This window comes from Numenius arquata, chromosome Z (genome assembly GCF_964106895.1).
Source record: "Numenius arquata chromosome Z, bNumArq3.hap1.1, whole genome shotgun sequence".
In the NCBI taxonomy this organism is placed as follows: domain Eukaryota; kingdom Metazoa; phylum Chordata; class Aves; order Charadriiformes; family Scolopacidae; genus Numenius; species Numenius arquata.
Genome location: NC_133616.1, coordinates 45,238,050 through 45,251,971, shown reverse-complemented (window position 1 = coordinate 45,251,971; position 13,922 = coordinate 45,238,050). Strand labels below are relative to the sequence as shown.

General features: G+C 40.8%; 1 protein-coding gene across 1 annotated transcript in view; it reads right to left on the bottom strand.

Annotated features, from left to right (window-relative positions):
• DAPK1 (death associated protein kinase 1) overlaps positions 1–13,922 on the bottom strand; it is a 92,611-nt gene that overhangs the window by 45,020 nt on the left and 33,669 nt on the right. The window contains exon 2 of the mRNA XM_074165667.1: positions 4,123–4,344. Within this exon, the coding sequence (XP_074021768.1) occupies positions 4,123–4,344 (222 nt within the window). The remainder of the gene's footprint in view (positions 1–4,122; positions 4,345–13,922) is intronic.

The following is a 13,922-nucleotide window of genomic DNA, read 5'->3' as shown; positions in this document are numbered from 1 at the left end:
TACTATAACAGAAGAGGAATTCAAAGAGTTCATCCTTATTTACTGTTATTTACTCTTCAATGAGCAACTCATGACATCATCAGAATTTTTTACATGGATCTATCATCCTCTCCTTGCTCTGTTCTCTTTTGGTTAACATTATGAAGGTACCAATAACATGGAAACTCTTTCTGAGACACTGGGATGCACAGGACTAAATTTTAAAGAAAGCATACAGGAATTAACTTTTTAAAAAAGCACAAAACCTAGAATTTAATGCACAATCTCTCCTAAGTTAATGTAATTTCTCTCTTTCTAAGCTAAGACTTTCAAAGCTTTCTTCTCTGTTTTGAATTTTAGAAACAGATATTCATCATTCAGAATTATGACAGAAGAGCTAATGGTCTTAAAGATTTCTAATTCAGAAATGAAGGTATGTTTTTTTGCAGAGAAACGTATGAATACCTAACTCCATCTATAGCTTCCCAGTGAAAAGTCAGCTACTGCTATCAAGCTATTTTAAAAGGTGACACCATCTGCATTACTTTTAAGGATTCTAAGGAACTGCTGTATAATTCAGGATAAGGGTACTTATTCTTTGTCGTTGCACCCAGAAACCATAACCAAGTCTCTACAAAGCAGTATTTACTGAGTGTATTTTGTAGGTCTGCAGTCTAAATGAAGATATAATAAAGTATAAAGAAAAATAAAATAGAAGAAACAGAGATTATGCATCTAAGGTTACCAGCAGGCCACAAAAGGGGAACCAAGCAGATGCAAAATCTGCTTGAGGAAAGAAAATAATTACCACTGTGCAACAGAGGCATCTGTGTTTTCAAGTCTGTGAAGTCTCATAAAGTGATGGCTTCAGCAGAGCCCACTGCAAATAGCTTAATATTGCTAACATATAGCAGAGACTAGTTACTGCAGCTGGAGAGAAAAAAGTACTACAAAATTCTGACTATTTCAATTATTTGTGTGATAAGAAAAAATACCTATTACAGTTTCAAACTAGATGATGAAGAGACAGTGTCCTCCAGCTGATACGTGTTATGCACAGCATTCCTTGCAATATGATAAAAGAGTCCAGAGAGTGGGAATTTCAAAGGTTATTTCCAAATCAGTGACATACTTGCCACTGAGACATAGAAATACAAAAAAATGCTCAATTTCTCTAAATATACCAACAGATTGTAATAAAGAAAGGCTCTTCAAGGATATCTCACGCTTGTATGTGACTGTTGAATCTTTTAAGGAAGCATTTGATTTTAAAAGTTTCAGAAATTAAATGTATTTTTTTTTAGTCAGTTTCCTGCAATAGGGTAGTTGAGAGAAAAACCTCTGAGCACCTATTTGGAAAAAGCTCTGTTTTGCATTCAGTGTTCTGAGGACCTTGCCACTGCAATAATTAATGAACTGTCTACATATTTCTGCATATCGATCCCCACCTTGAATACTTTGCTGGCTGATATAGTATTTGCTACAAGTGAATGAAGGGGAAACTTCTACAGTCACAGAAACTTCTGACTTCTCACTTCTACATTCTGAGAAACAGATGATCGATAACACAGAAAAACGTTTAGGAGGCTGCATGCAATACTGCAAACCTCTTCGTGAACCAGGGGACAAAAATCAATAGTGAACAGGCAACAGACACCGTTGTCCTGAGACTGTGGACCTTCACATCTACTGACAGCCACCAAAAGGGCAGCTGCAGTGGCTTGAGGTCTTTAACCTGCAACTTCTATGAAGAACAGAAACCAGAGATACTTTTCCCCATCACTGCTCACGTTATTACATTCACTTAATAAGAAATCAGTGTTTCTTCTGGGTTTTTGTTTTGATATGAACTTCCCATACATAGCTGGAATGTTGATTTTTAGTTTCTCTCTAAATTTTAGAAATGATAAATTACACAGAATCCTGTCTGTATGTGGTATACTGTCCCATCTTATAGTCATAAAGGAACACAAGTCCCAGGAACAATGCTATGTTCTAATTTGAAGGAAAAATGGTCACTTAGGATGGATTCTGAGGGAGCAAAACAGATTATTTAATGAGCTTTCAGCTTTATTTCTGTTTTCTTTGAAGACGTTCTGTAAGAACATAGAATGTCGGGGGAGTAGGTCTCTAGGCAAAATGTGAATGTTAGAACCTTAAGAGAAAGGGATTACATACGTAAGTGTCTAACCATGCGATTAAAATGACAATCTTTTGCCTTTTCAATAGCTTTACATAATATCATAGTGATTTTGAGAATTACAAAACTATAGCCATTACTATATTCAGTTCACAAAGGTATCGCTAATGTGTAATCTTTTCCTCTTCGACCCTCTACACAAACAACTGCGATGCCCCAAATAGCACTTATTCAACTTGAAAAAAAAGTTTGGAAAAGTGAAAAAAAAGTCTCCAACTGAAACTATATGGGGATTTTTAAGTAGGCAAAACAATTAGCTAAATTGCAATGCAAACAGTGTGGCGAGCTTCACACTATCAAGCTTAAAAAATATTAACACCCGTTGTCAGAAGCAGTATCTGTTTCCGTTCAATAAATGTTAGTGGGTACACACAGACACACACAGCAAAACAGAGCTGCCAAAAGAGCTCCTATCTCATGTAGAAAGGGAGGGCTGGGGCAGAGTGGCCCCATTCCTCCTACTGTTGTCCATGATTACTGAGTTTCTTCCTCAGGGCTTTACAGTCCATACACTGGCCTAATTTCATCTGGACAGATTACAGAGCAGAAAGCAAGCACTGCAAAAGCAGTGATACACTGACAGTAAGGTTATAGATGGGAAGAATGTGAAAGCTAGTATCAAGTGGGTGCAAAAGAAGCATCACACATTTTGTTTTGTATTTATGACATATTTAAAGAATTCTGAACAAAAACCATAAGTAGATACTCTCGAGAGGAATATAAGGAAGTTTTACATCACACAGAATGATAATTTAGCTCTTTTTAAAAAATACTTGCTTAAATTATCCAAAGTTGACAAATTAATATAAATGTATACTTATGGAATTAAAAAACCAACCCAGACAACAACAAGTATTACAGTAAACAATCACATGCTGGACTAGAAGTGTAAAAATATGTTTTAATGTAATAAAGAAGTATCATGCATATATATACCATAGCAAAGATGAAACTCCAGAAGTTACTTCCCAGTTTTCTTTTTAAATCTATACATGTGTTACTGAAAGCATGCAGCACTAAAGTATACTTATAAGGTAAGTGGGCATCTCATTTACCAAAGCTAACAACAGGAAGACATATCCTATATAAAAAAAATCACATGAACAGCCAAGGCAAGGACACAAGTGCTGCCCAAGTTTCTGGTACCAAATCATTTGCTTGCACAAAATACTTATTCTAAAGCACATTTAACTGATACAGAGCAAGTATGGCAATAATCCAGCGTCAGGCATGCAAACAATGTAAACACATGGACGTCCCACCAGCAGACACTGCCAAACTGTAATGGGTGAGTAATGGTTAACTTCTAAACTTGCAATCTTTGAGGAACTTGAAGCCAGACCTGAAACAATGCAGAAGTGTTCTCTACTGACATATTTACCTCAATCCATTAACAATAACCTTGGATGAAAAATAGGAACTAAAACAAGGATATGAAAGTTCAGTTTACATTTCACTAGGACAGAACGGGGAAAATTCTGTTCTCTGTTATGTGGCTTAAAAAGAGCAAAAGCATTCAGTGATGCTACTTTACTTTACACCAACATATAGCACAATAAAACTTGCTAAACTTACTTCCATTAGAATCTCTATTTCCTTCTGCTGTTATCTCCAAATCAGTTTATACAGCTCCAGGTTATTCTTTTGGATCCATAACATCAACAATGATTAAAGTAACAAGCAGAAAAGATTCCTAAATATGCTGGATTTTTTTTTTTAACCTTTGTAGTGCATTTACAGTGAAAAAGGTGTAGAAATCAAGAAGCTACAACTCTGACTTAAAAATAAAGAATTCTCAGGCTATTATCTACGTTCTTTTGGGGTGATAAGGAGCATCCATTAAATTTGTGCGATTCTCAGAGAAAGTGTCTATTTTTTTTAAAACAAGTGAATACACAAACAAATATTCTGTTACTCCTCCCCAAGTCTCTAAAGATACTTACAGTTCCAGAATAAGAATGACATCTGTTTTGTTCTCATAAACATCATGCAGTGTAATCACATTAGGATGTCGAATCTCTTTTAGTATGCTGACTTCTCGCTCAATATCTTCCCGGCTCACTCCGCGCCTGCTGGATTTTGTTCTCCGTTTCTTGATGAATTTTGCTGCGAACTGCTGACCAGTGCTTTTTTCACGGCATTTTTTCACTACAGCAAACTGCCCACTTAAAAAAAAGAGGGAAAGAATAAAGATGAGTGTCTAGTTCAGGGAAGTTTAGAGTAACCTCTATTTACTATTATGGGAGAAAACAGCTGTACTTCTGAATTGCTGACTCAACTGAAGTGCGTTACTGCTTCTTCTGCAATCTAGAATAATACCTGAAGAAAATCCTAGAGGAGGCAGAAAAGGTAAGTTAAGCTATCCCTTTTACATCACACAAATGTACATACATACATATACACACATATTTCAGCATATCTGTGAGTAAAAGACAACGCCTGTGTAGACCACTGGATTTTTGACAAATACGGGCATCCGGGATTACTGAGGAAAAGTAATGGTTTCTGGATTTCTCTTTCCACATGCATGCTGAGGATAATTGTTTCTGATCTGCAAGACAGACAGTCCTTAGTTTCTTCCAATCTATACGATCAGTCAATATTCACTTTCTTCTGTCTTCAAGTTTTGGTTTTTTAAAGTTTTAAAAATAATCCTATGTTTCCGGACACTGCTTTGGTTTTATTTTTAAAAGCATTCACTAAATACAGCAGTATCAAGAATTACAGTTATTGTATCACCTTGTTAAGTAGGAAGACTTTGAAGTTGAGAAAAGTACTGAGGAACAAAAGCCTGTGATTGTGTTACAAACCAGAAGAAACTCCAGGAAGCTGCTGACTCCAGCACATTATCATTGATGTATAAGCCTGTTACTGCTAGATGAATGCACACACTGATTCAGATCAGAAATCTCCAAGAATCTAATGCTGAATTAAAGCAAGAACAGTACTTCTAACAATGTTGAGTTTTCCTTTTAGGTTTTCTTAATCTCTTACTGAGGATTCTGTAGCAATTCTGTTCTTGGTTTATCTCACTGTACAAAGGATTCACAGAATTATAGAATGATACCAATGAGAAAATTTTCTGAAGTTAGCCTACCCTGTTAACTGGAGAAGTGGTGTCCACTGAAGTAGACTTAGAACAGTGGTTAAATCAAAGCTAAGCCTAGTAGGCTTCACTATCTACACAGTGATGTAACACGTAGGCATGTATAATTTCACCCAGTACCTGGATGAGGAGCTAACTTGTATTAGTGGTTAATTAATTACAACTGACAGATATCTAGGAAGATGCATCACCCGTAAAAAGGGCATCACATAATGACAAAGTGCCAAGTGGGAATCACTGAAAGCTACACATCTCATGCATGAACTCAATGCACAATACTACTTTATTACTGGAGAATGAACATGTGCCAAATACGCCAACAAAGTAATTAAGCAATTAAGGAATGCATGACAGATAGAAGATGATAACTGATCAGCAACAGTGTTATGCAATAAATGAAGATAATAAAATGCTATAAGGGAATATCACACTCATGATTTTTGAATTCAGAGGGCTGAAGAGCTGAGATCACTTTATGCTTCTGGGTCATCACTGTCACCATTACTATGCTGACTCCATAGAGAGCCCCTGAGTGACAAACTGTCTTGAACTGGGACATAAATAACTGCCACCTGCAGAAGGCAGGGCAAAGACAAATCCTCTCCTGTGATCTCCTAGAAAGGGCCTCTAAAGCAGCTGTCACCAGATGGGAAGCCTTTGAATGCAGCCACAAGCAGTGAGAGAAGTAAACTCTGAGAGAAGTAGTCAACAGTCTTAAGTTTTATTGGTTGGCTTGGTTTTATTTTAATGTTATGATCAGTCTTCAAGTTTTATTATCCATTTTTCATGAAATCAGTTTATGAACTTGTAAGATGACTTTGTGCTGCATGAAAAAAATCCTTGCCTTAAATTCTGGGCACCCATCCCCCCCAGTTCTGCACTAAGTCATCAACGGCCACGGTCACCAGACAGGGCCCAACGTGTGATTATTACAAACAGCCCCAGACAGAGCGGTGCTTTCGACCACACCATATTCTCTTCCCCATTACACCTAGGCTGGAAGACCTGCTTCACTTACCTAAACTTGGTCAGCTAGTGCTCTTGAGATGCTCTAAGGCATTCATATGAGACTGGGAGATAAGGCACAGAACCTCTGGAAGATCTGTGTCATTCTAATTTGGCAGCAGAGAACTAGACAATGTATGCTAAAGTACATCAACCCTCCCTGCTTGGTTCAGTCCAGGTCCACAGTGACTCTTCCTGCAGCAGTGGCTTTCGGTTTGATCTCTGAGCAATTTCGCACTGTGGGACAGCTGGCCAGAGTGAAGCATGCACTTAAGTATTTGCACTGCTGCAGAGAAACACAAACAGTCTTCTGGGCCTTGCTGGTGGTGTGGTGGTTAAAAGCAGCGATTCTCTCACGTTCTCCCCCACAACATGCACATCTTCACAGAGGTATTCAGCTTTGTTTAAAAAGCAACCAGCTTTTCAGAAAGTTCACGGTTCCAGAGAAACTGCAAAGTCAGGCAGTAGACAGACGTAGGCACCACCACAACTCTGAACAGCTACTCAAGATCATGGACTAGAAGGAAGTAAAAAGCCATTGCTTGCTTTTGGGCCACCTGGCTGGCTTTCAGGCTAGAAGCCTAAATTGCCTGACAGAGGAAGAAAAATATTTCTGCTTATGATTCATCAATGGGCTTGAATGCTACGTGGCTAACCACTTTCTTAACAATGCTCACTTTGTTAGTCTGGTAACAGCTACTGCTTCCTTAAAAAAAGAAAAGAAAACAAAAAAAACCCCATGAGGCAAACCAACCAAACCTAACAACAACAAAAAATCCCCAAAGACTTAAAAACAGAATTACTGCTAACATCAGCTCTGGAGAGGCTGGGACTGAAAAGTAAGTCTAAAGTACATGGACATACAACACATTTTGATATCCAATATGCAATTATAAAAGTTGACTGGGATTAAGAGTTATCTATGTTTCACTGGCAAAGCATGTATCATTGACTCTTGGAAAATTCTGGTATTTGAATTTCCAATCTTTAGCCCATGACAGAATTTTTCTTTCAATGCTTCTTCACTGAAGAGAGGAATGCATTTTTGGGCTACTTCCTAAATAAAAAACATTCTGCAAATGTTTTAAAACATTCACTAGCTGTGGACGCGTAAGCTACAAGCCAGTGTAAGGCCAGACTGGCCTATAGTTAACTATAACTATAGTTATAAGTTATAACTATATAACTGGCCTATAGTTAACTATAGAGTAAACTATAGGCCAGTCAGCCTCACCTCTGTGCCTGGCAAGATCATGGGGCAGATCCTCCTGGAATCTCCACTAAGGCACATGGAAAATAAAGAGGTGATTGGAGACAGCCAGCATGGCTTCACCAAGGGCAAATCGTGCCTGACAAATTTGGTGGCCTTTTACAATACTGCCACAGGCTTGGTGGACGAGGGCAGAGCAACAGACGTCATCTACCTGGACTTATGCAAAGCATTTGACACTGTCCCGCACGACATCCTGGTCTCAAAATTGGAAAGACATGGGTTCGATGGACAGACCACTCAGTGGATCAGGAACTGGCTGAATGGCTGCACTCAAAGGGTTGCGGTCAATGGTTCAATGTCCAATTGGCGGCCAGTGACGAGTGGAGCTCCTCAGGGGTCGGTACTGGGACCAGTGCTGTTCAACATCTTTGTCGGAGACATGGACAGTGGGATAGAGTGCACCCTCAGCAAGTTTGCCAACGACACCAAGCTCGGTGGCGTGGTTGACACACTGGAGGGAAGGGATGCCATCCAGAGGGACCTGGACAGGCTTGAGAGATGGGCTCGTGCAAATTGCATGGAGTTCAACCAGGCCAAGTGCAGGGTCCTGCACCTGGGACATGGCAATCCCAGGCACAAATACAGGTTGGGCGGAGAATGGCTGGAGACCAGCCCTGAGGAGAAGGACTTGGGGGTGTTGGTGGATGAGAAGCTCAACATGAGCCGGCAGTGTGCGCTGGCAGCCCAGAAAGCCAACGGCATCCTGGGCTGCATCAAGAGAAGTGTGGCCAGCAGGTCATGGGAGGTGATTCTACCCTTCTACTCTGCGCTCGTGAGACCCCACCTGGAATGCTGTGTCCAGCTTTGGAGTCCTCAACACAGGAAGGACATGGACCTGTTGGAATGGGTCCAGCGGAGGGCCACGAAGATGATCAGAAGGCTGGAGCACCTCCCCTATGAAAACAGGCTGAGAGAGCTGGGATTGTTCAGCCTGGAGAAGAGAAGGCTCTGGGGAGACCTCATAGCAGCCTTCCAATATCTGAAGGGAGCCTACAGGAGAGCCGGAGAGGGACTCTTTGTCAGGAGATGTAGTAACAGGACAAGGGGTAATGGTTTTAAATTGGAAGAGGGGAGATTTAGATTGGATATTAGGAGGAAATTCTTTACTGTAAGGGTAGCAAAGCACTGGAACAGGTTGCCCAGAGAAGTTGTGGATGCCCCATCCCTGGAAGTGTTTAAGGCCAGGCTGGATGGGGCTTTGAGCAACCTGGTCTAGTGGGAGGTGTCCCTGCCCATGGCAGGGGGGTTGGAACTCGATGATCTTTAAGGTCCCTTCCAACTCTAACCATTCTATGATAAGCTAAAGAAAGGTGATTTTTCCACAGTATTATTCATATTTCAATTACACCATTCCCCAAAGCCACTTCATTGTTTCCAATGCCTTTAAGGCTAAGGATGTTTAATCTTATTTTAGCAATGTGTCAACTATGACATTACAGAATGAGGCTGACCAACTGAAACAAAGGGGACCAGGTAAGACAAGTAGATCTCCTCTCTCCTCCCTTTCTGAGCAACGTAGCTTTATTTTTTCAGTCTTTTACTTCTTTCACCAAATACAACCACCTGTTTGAAGGATATCCTGAGCTTCCACAATTGAATATAAAAATGTTATCAGAAGACAAATACGTTGTTTAAAACCACATGACCTTATAGATTGGTCTCATCCACAGTTTATTATGATGTTAGGCTCCAGAAATCTTGGATATTGCTCAGGACTGCAAGAAATTATCAACTAACAGGTATATAGAGTAAGTGCAGTTATACACCAAATAAACTTCTTGCTGTTGTGGTACTCAGCACATAACCCCCTAATTAGCTGTTTGTTATTAAATGCTGCACATGCAGATCACATTTAAGTTGCAATCAAAAGGGCTATTTCATGCCTGGGATCTCTAAGCCACACTATTTTATAACTCCCTCTGAACTCCTGTTTTAAAAGCAGAGGAGAGGTGTAAATCAAATGGTGTTTACTGGGCTTCAACATGTACAACTGCAGTGACGAGCTGCTAGAAGTCAAGCCTGTGTTTATATCCAGTAATATTCTCCCACAGATCCTACAGTTTCAGAACCAGCATTCATTCATACAGCATCTTCAAAGCCAGAAAAGCCCTTTAGTTTTTTAAGTTCCCTTGCTTTTTTCAGGTTTCAGGTTTGATTTAAAGTGAGTGGAGTCAAAAAAGGATTGCCATTTTAGGAGACAATTAAACTGAAAAAAAAATTACAAAAGTAAATCACAAACTCACACTTAATAAAGTATATGACATCGTTTTTTTTCCATGTGGCAGAATCAGGTTAAACAGCCAAGCAGGATGACAGCTCGATGTGAGAACAAATACTTCTGCTAATAACAGTAATTTGTTTTGTGATCTCTTAATCCTTACCCAACCAGCAGTTAATTACTATCCTAAATCCACTCTTTTTGGGACACTTGGCATGGTATCTTCACTTTCAGTGATTTTTCAGGCTAGCTTCAGAACAAGTATTGATCCCATTACCTAATCATTAAATTTCTGTCTTTTTTACATCATAAGACGACACAGACTGCCCTTTGCAATACATATATATATATGTATACAAAAGTTACGCAGAGAGGTAATGGAATCCTCCACCCTTTATTGGTCCTGGCTTAGCAGGATCACAAAACAACTACTCATTAGCATGAATTATGGACAGTTTTAACTACGGAGATGGACATTTTTGAATGAAAGGGGAAAAACCAAAAAAAGTCTTTTCATTTTTTCCAGAAGGATGATCACAGTGATTAGAGGTGTCAGACACCCTGTATTCCTCCCCCAGTCCTCTACAACAGCTCTTCCCAATTAGCTTCTTCTGTGAGGATTGAAACTCTTGCCCCAAGAACCCTCCAAAGAGGTCCAAGCCGGACACAGAGATAACCTCAGGGTAAGTAACCCTCAGGGACCAGTTTTCTAGTATTTATTGCCACAACAGGGCAAGCATGGGGCAATTCGCTGTACCATCTTCTGAGGGCTGCATTCAAAAGACAAAGTTTAATGGCAGCACGGCACAGGAATAAGGAAAAGGTGTTACACTGACATCAGAGTAATAAGACATCTTGGTAATATCTCTGACACTTAGGCACTTTTTTTTCTATGTTAAAAATTTGGTATTCACTACTCAACTCTGAAAATGCGATATATTAAGATCCAACTGCTTTTACTATTTGTTTGACTGCTTTCCTTTTTAAAACTATACTAATCCAGCAAAAAAGAGACTTACATAATACTATTAGATTAGCCTGTGCAAGAAACTGCAACTCAACCATAGAGCCATTTATTTTCCCCAATAAAACAGTTACTAGCAGACTGCGGACATCTGTGTCTTTCCTTAGAGATTTGCAGCAGGGAAGGCTGATCGAGCAGGTTATTTTCTCCCCCAGCAGCATCTCAGTATCAATCAGGCCCATCGGTCACCACCATCACACACGTACTGCTGCTTGCCATCAAGGGCATCTGAGCTGCTTCTGCTAATAAGGTTACGCACTGAAGTTGTGTGGCAGTATTTTGGTAGTGGGGGGAATTATAGGGGTGGCTTCTTTGAGAAAATGCCAGAAGCTTCCCCTACATCCGACAGAGCCAATGCCAGCCAGCTCCAAGACAGGCCTGCCACTGGCCAAAGCAAGCCCATCAGTGATGGTGGCAGGACCTATGATGATCATGTATTTAGGGAGGGGGAAAAAAACTCTGCTGCGCTACAGCAGCCAGAAAAGAGTCAGAATGTGTGTGAGAAAAAACTCTGCAGACACCAAAGTCAGTGAAGAAGGAGAGGGAGGAGATGTTCCATGCGCCAAAGCAGAGATTTCCCTGCAGCCTGTGGTGAAGACCACGGTAAGGCAGGCTGTCCCCATGCATGGAAGTCCACAGTGGAGCAGATATCCACCTGCAGCCTGTGGAGGACCTTATGCCAGATGAGGTTGATGCCTAAAGGAGACTGTGACCCTGTGGGAAGCCTGCACTGGAGCAGGCTCCTGCCAGGACCTGTGGACAGAGGGGCCCACACTGGAACAGATTTCCTGGCAGGACTTGTGATCCTTGTGGGTGAGACCCCAGGCTGAAGCAAATGAAGAGAGTTAAGAGGAAAGAGCGGCAGAAACAATGTGTGATGAACTGAACACAACCCCCATACCCCATTCCCCTGTGCTGCTTGGGGGAAGGAGGAAGAGAAACCAGCAGTGAATTTGAGCCTAGGAAGATGGGAGGGATGGGGGGAAGATGTTTTTAAATATTTAGTTTCTATTTCTCATTATGCTACTCTGATTTGATTGGCAATAAATTAATTTCCCTGAGTTGGGTCTGTTTTGCCTGCCACAGTAACTAGTGAGTGATCCCTCCCTGTCCTTATCTTGACCCATGAGCCTTTCATCATATTTTTCTTCCACTGACCAGCTGAAAAGGGGGAGTGATAAAAGTGGCTTGGCACTTGGTGTCCAGCCAGGGTCAACCCACCACAGGTGAACTTGCACAAAACACTTCAGTGCGGCAGCAGGACCTGAGTCTTTTTCAAAGGAAAGGAAGACTTCTCCACAAACTGCGAAACAGAGATATAGAATGGTTTGGGTTGGAAAGGACCTTAAAGCCTCCTGCCATGGGCAGGGCCACCTCCCACTAGCCCAGGTTGATACTCAAAGTTCCATCCAGCCTGGCCTTGAACATGCCCAGGTATGGGGCATCCACAACTTCCCTGGGCAACCTGAAGGGTTATAGCTACACTAAGTCCTTTGGCACCTTCTACTTCAAGCAAAACAACATTTTCAGTTCAGCTGCAATGCCAAATTGGAGGCAACCTCTTCCTCCTTCCTCTCTCCCTGTTTATGGTCTTGCCAAAGACAATAAACTTTATGAGGCACTTGAGAGCCTCTCTCGCATGTAAACTCTTACAGTACCGCAGCTGAGAGTCACTAGCACGAAGTGTTATACTTAGCCCATTAAGATAAACTATTATCAGCATTAACAGGGTGGGGTAAACCATAGCTAACAGGCAAATAGAGCACTCCAAGCAGATGTGACTGGGAAGTGGTGGTGTTTCATGTGTTCCACGCTCAAAAGACAACCTGTTTCATGAGATAGCAGCTTTAGTGCTAGCTACTAGCATTAGGCCTGCAAGGAAAAAAAATAATTCATTGATCTCAACAGATAAAGAAACCGAGATATGCTAAAACAAGGTAACTTGCCAGGCAGAGTTTCTTCAAGTGTGCATGCACATCTTTTTTTATTCCCCAGAGGGCATTCTACGGAAGATCAGGGCCCTTTCCCTAGATCATGTTTTTAATTTTGCAGTCAACCAAAGAGGACAGGCAAATAGTGAATGAATGCAGAACTGACTGATGAGCTTGTACCGTATTTATTTAGGCTCTGCAAAGTCAAAATACTTGAAGAGTGCTCCTTTTTTTTTTTGCACACCTTGCTTTGCCCTGAAATGTTTAATTTTCTAGCACAGATGCTGAGAGCATTCCAGAAGGATGGTTTAGCTGCAAGCCCTCCAAGAACTGTAGAGCTTTGAAAAGAAATGGCAAACACCACAAAGGTGAGAATATCGCAGGACACCTATAACTGAAGGATACATGGAACCTGGAGAGACCATTAGGCTGTTTGCTTGCTTGGTTTTTCAACAGCTCTGGCAAAACAGTTTTGCAGGTAAGTAGCAAGTTTACACTTTAAGTGCAGACACAGATCTCTCAGTTGACAGTCGAAGTGTCTGCTTTGCACCCATGGCAGAGAAACGCATTTTCACAGTCCACAGTGAGTCTAAGTGGCAGCACTCAAAGCGCCTGACCACTCTGTAACATGAAGGAACAGCCCCTCACTACTTAATAGGAGAAAGAGCAGCAAGCACCTGAAGCCTACTGATCACCGTAAACACGTCTCAGCTGCACATAAACACTTGTTATAGGAAAGGGCACACTAGCCATAGCACAATAGAAGTAGCAATTTTGGGAGATGTGTGAAAAAAGCAGTACTAAAGAAAATAAGTGAAAGAGGAGTTAAACTTGATACAGGATTTAAGCTAAAGAGAAAAATACTCCTCAAATGCTGCTTGAGTGACTAAGCAGGAGAATAAGCCAGCTGAAATCTGATGGTGCACCACAGAGATCGTCTTTTCCAACTACTACTAATATAGAAAAGCAAATATGAAGGACTTAATTAAACTTGACCATGAAACTACAAATAGTAGAGCACTGTAACTACAAAGGCAGAAGAGAAACACACATTATGCAATTGTGCAGTCCATTTCCAACATGTACAGAGTCTAAAACAAGTTGTAATTCATACCTATCAGTAAAGTGCATGCTGATACACTTAGGAATATTTTGGAAAAGCAAGCCAAAAAAAGAAAGGACAGCA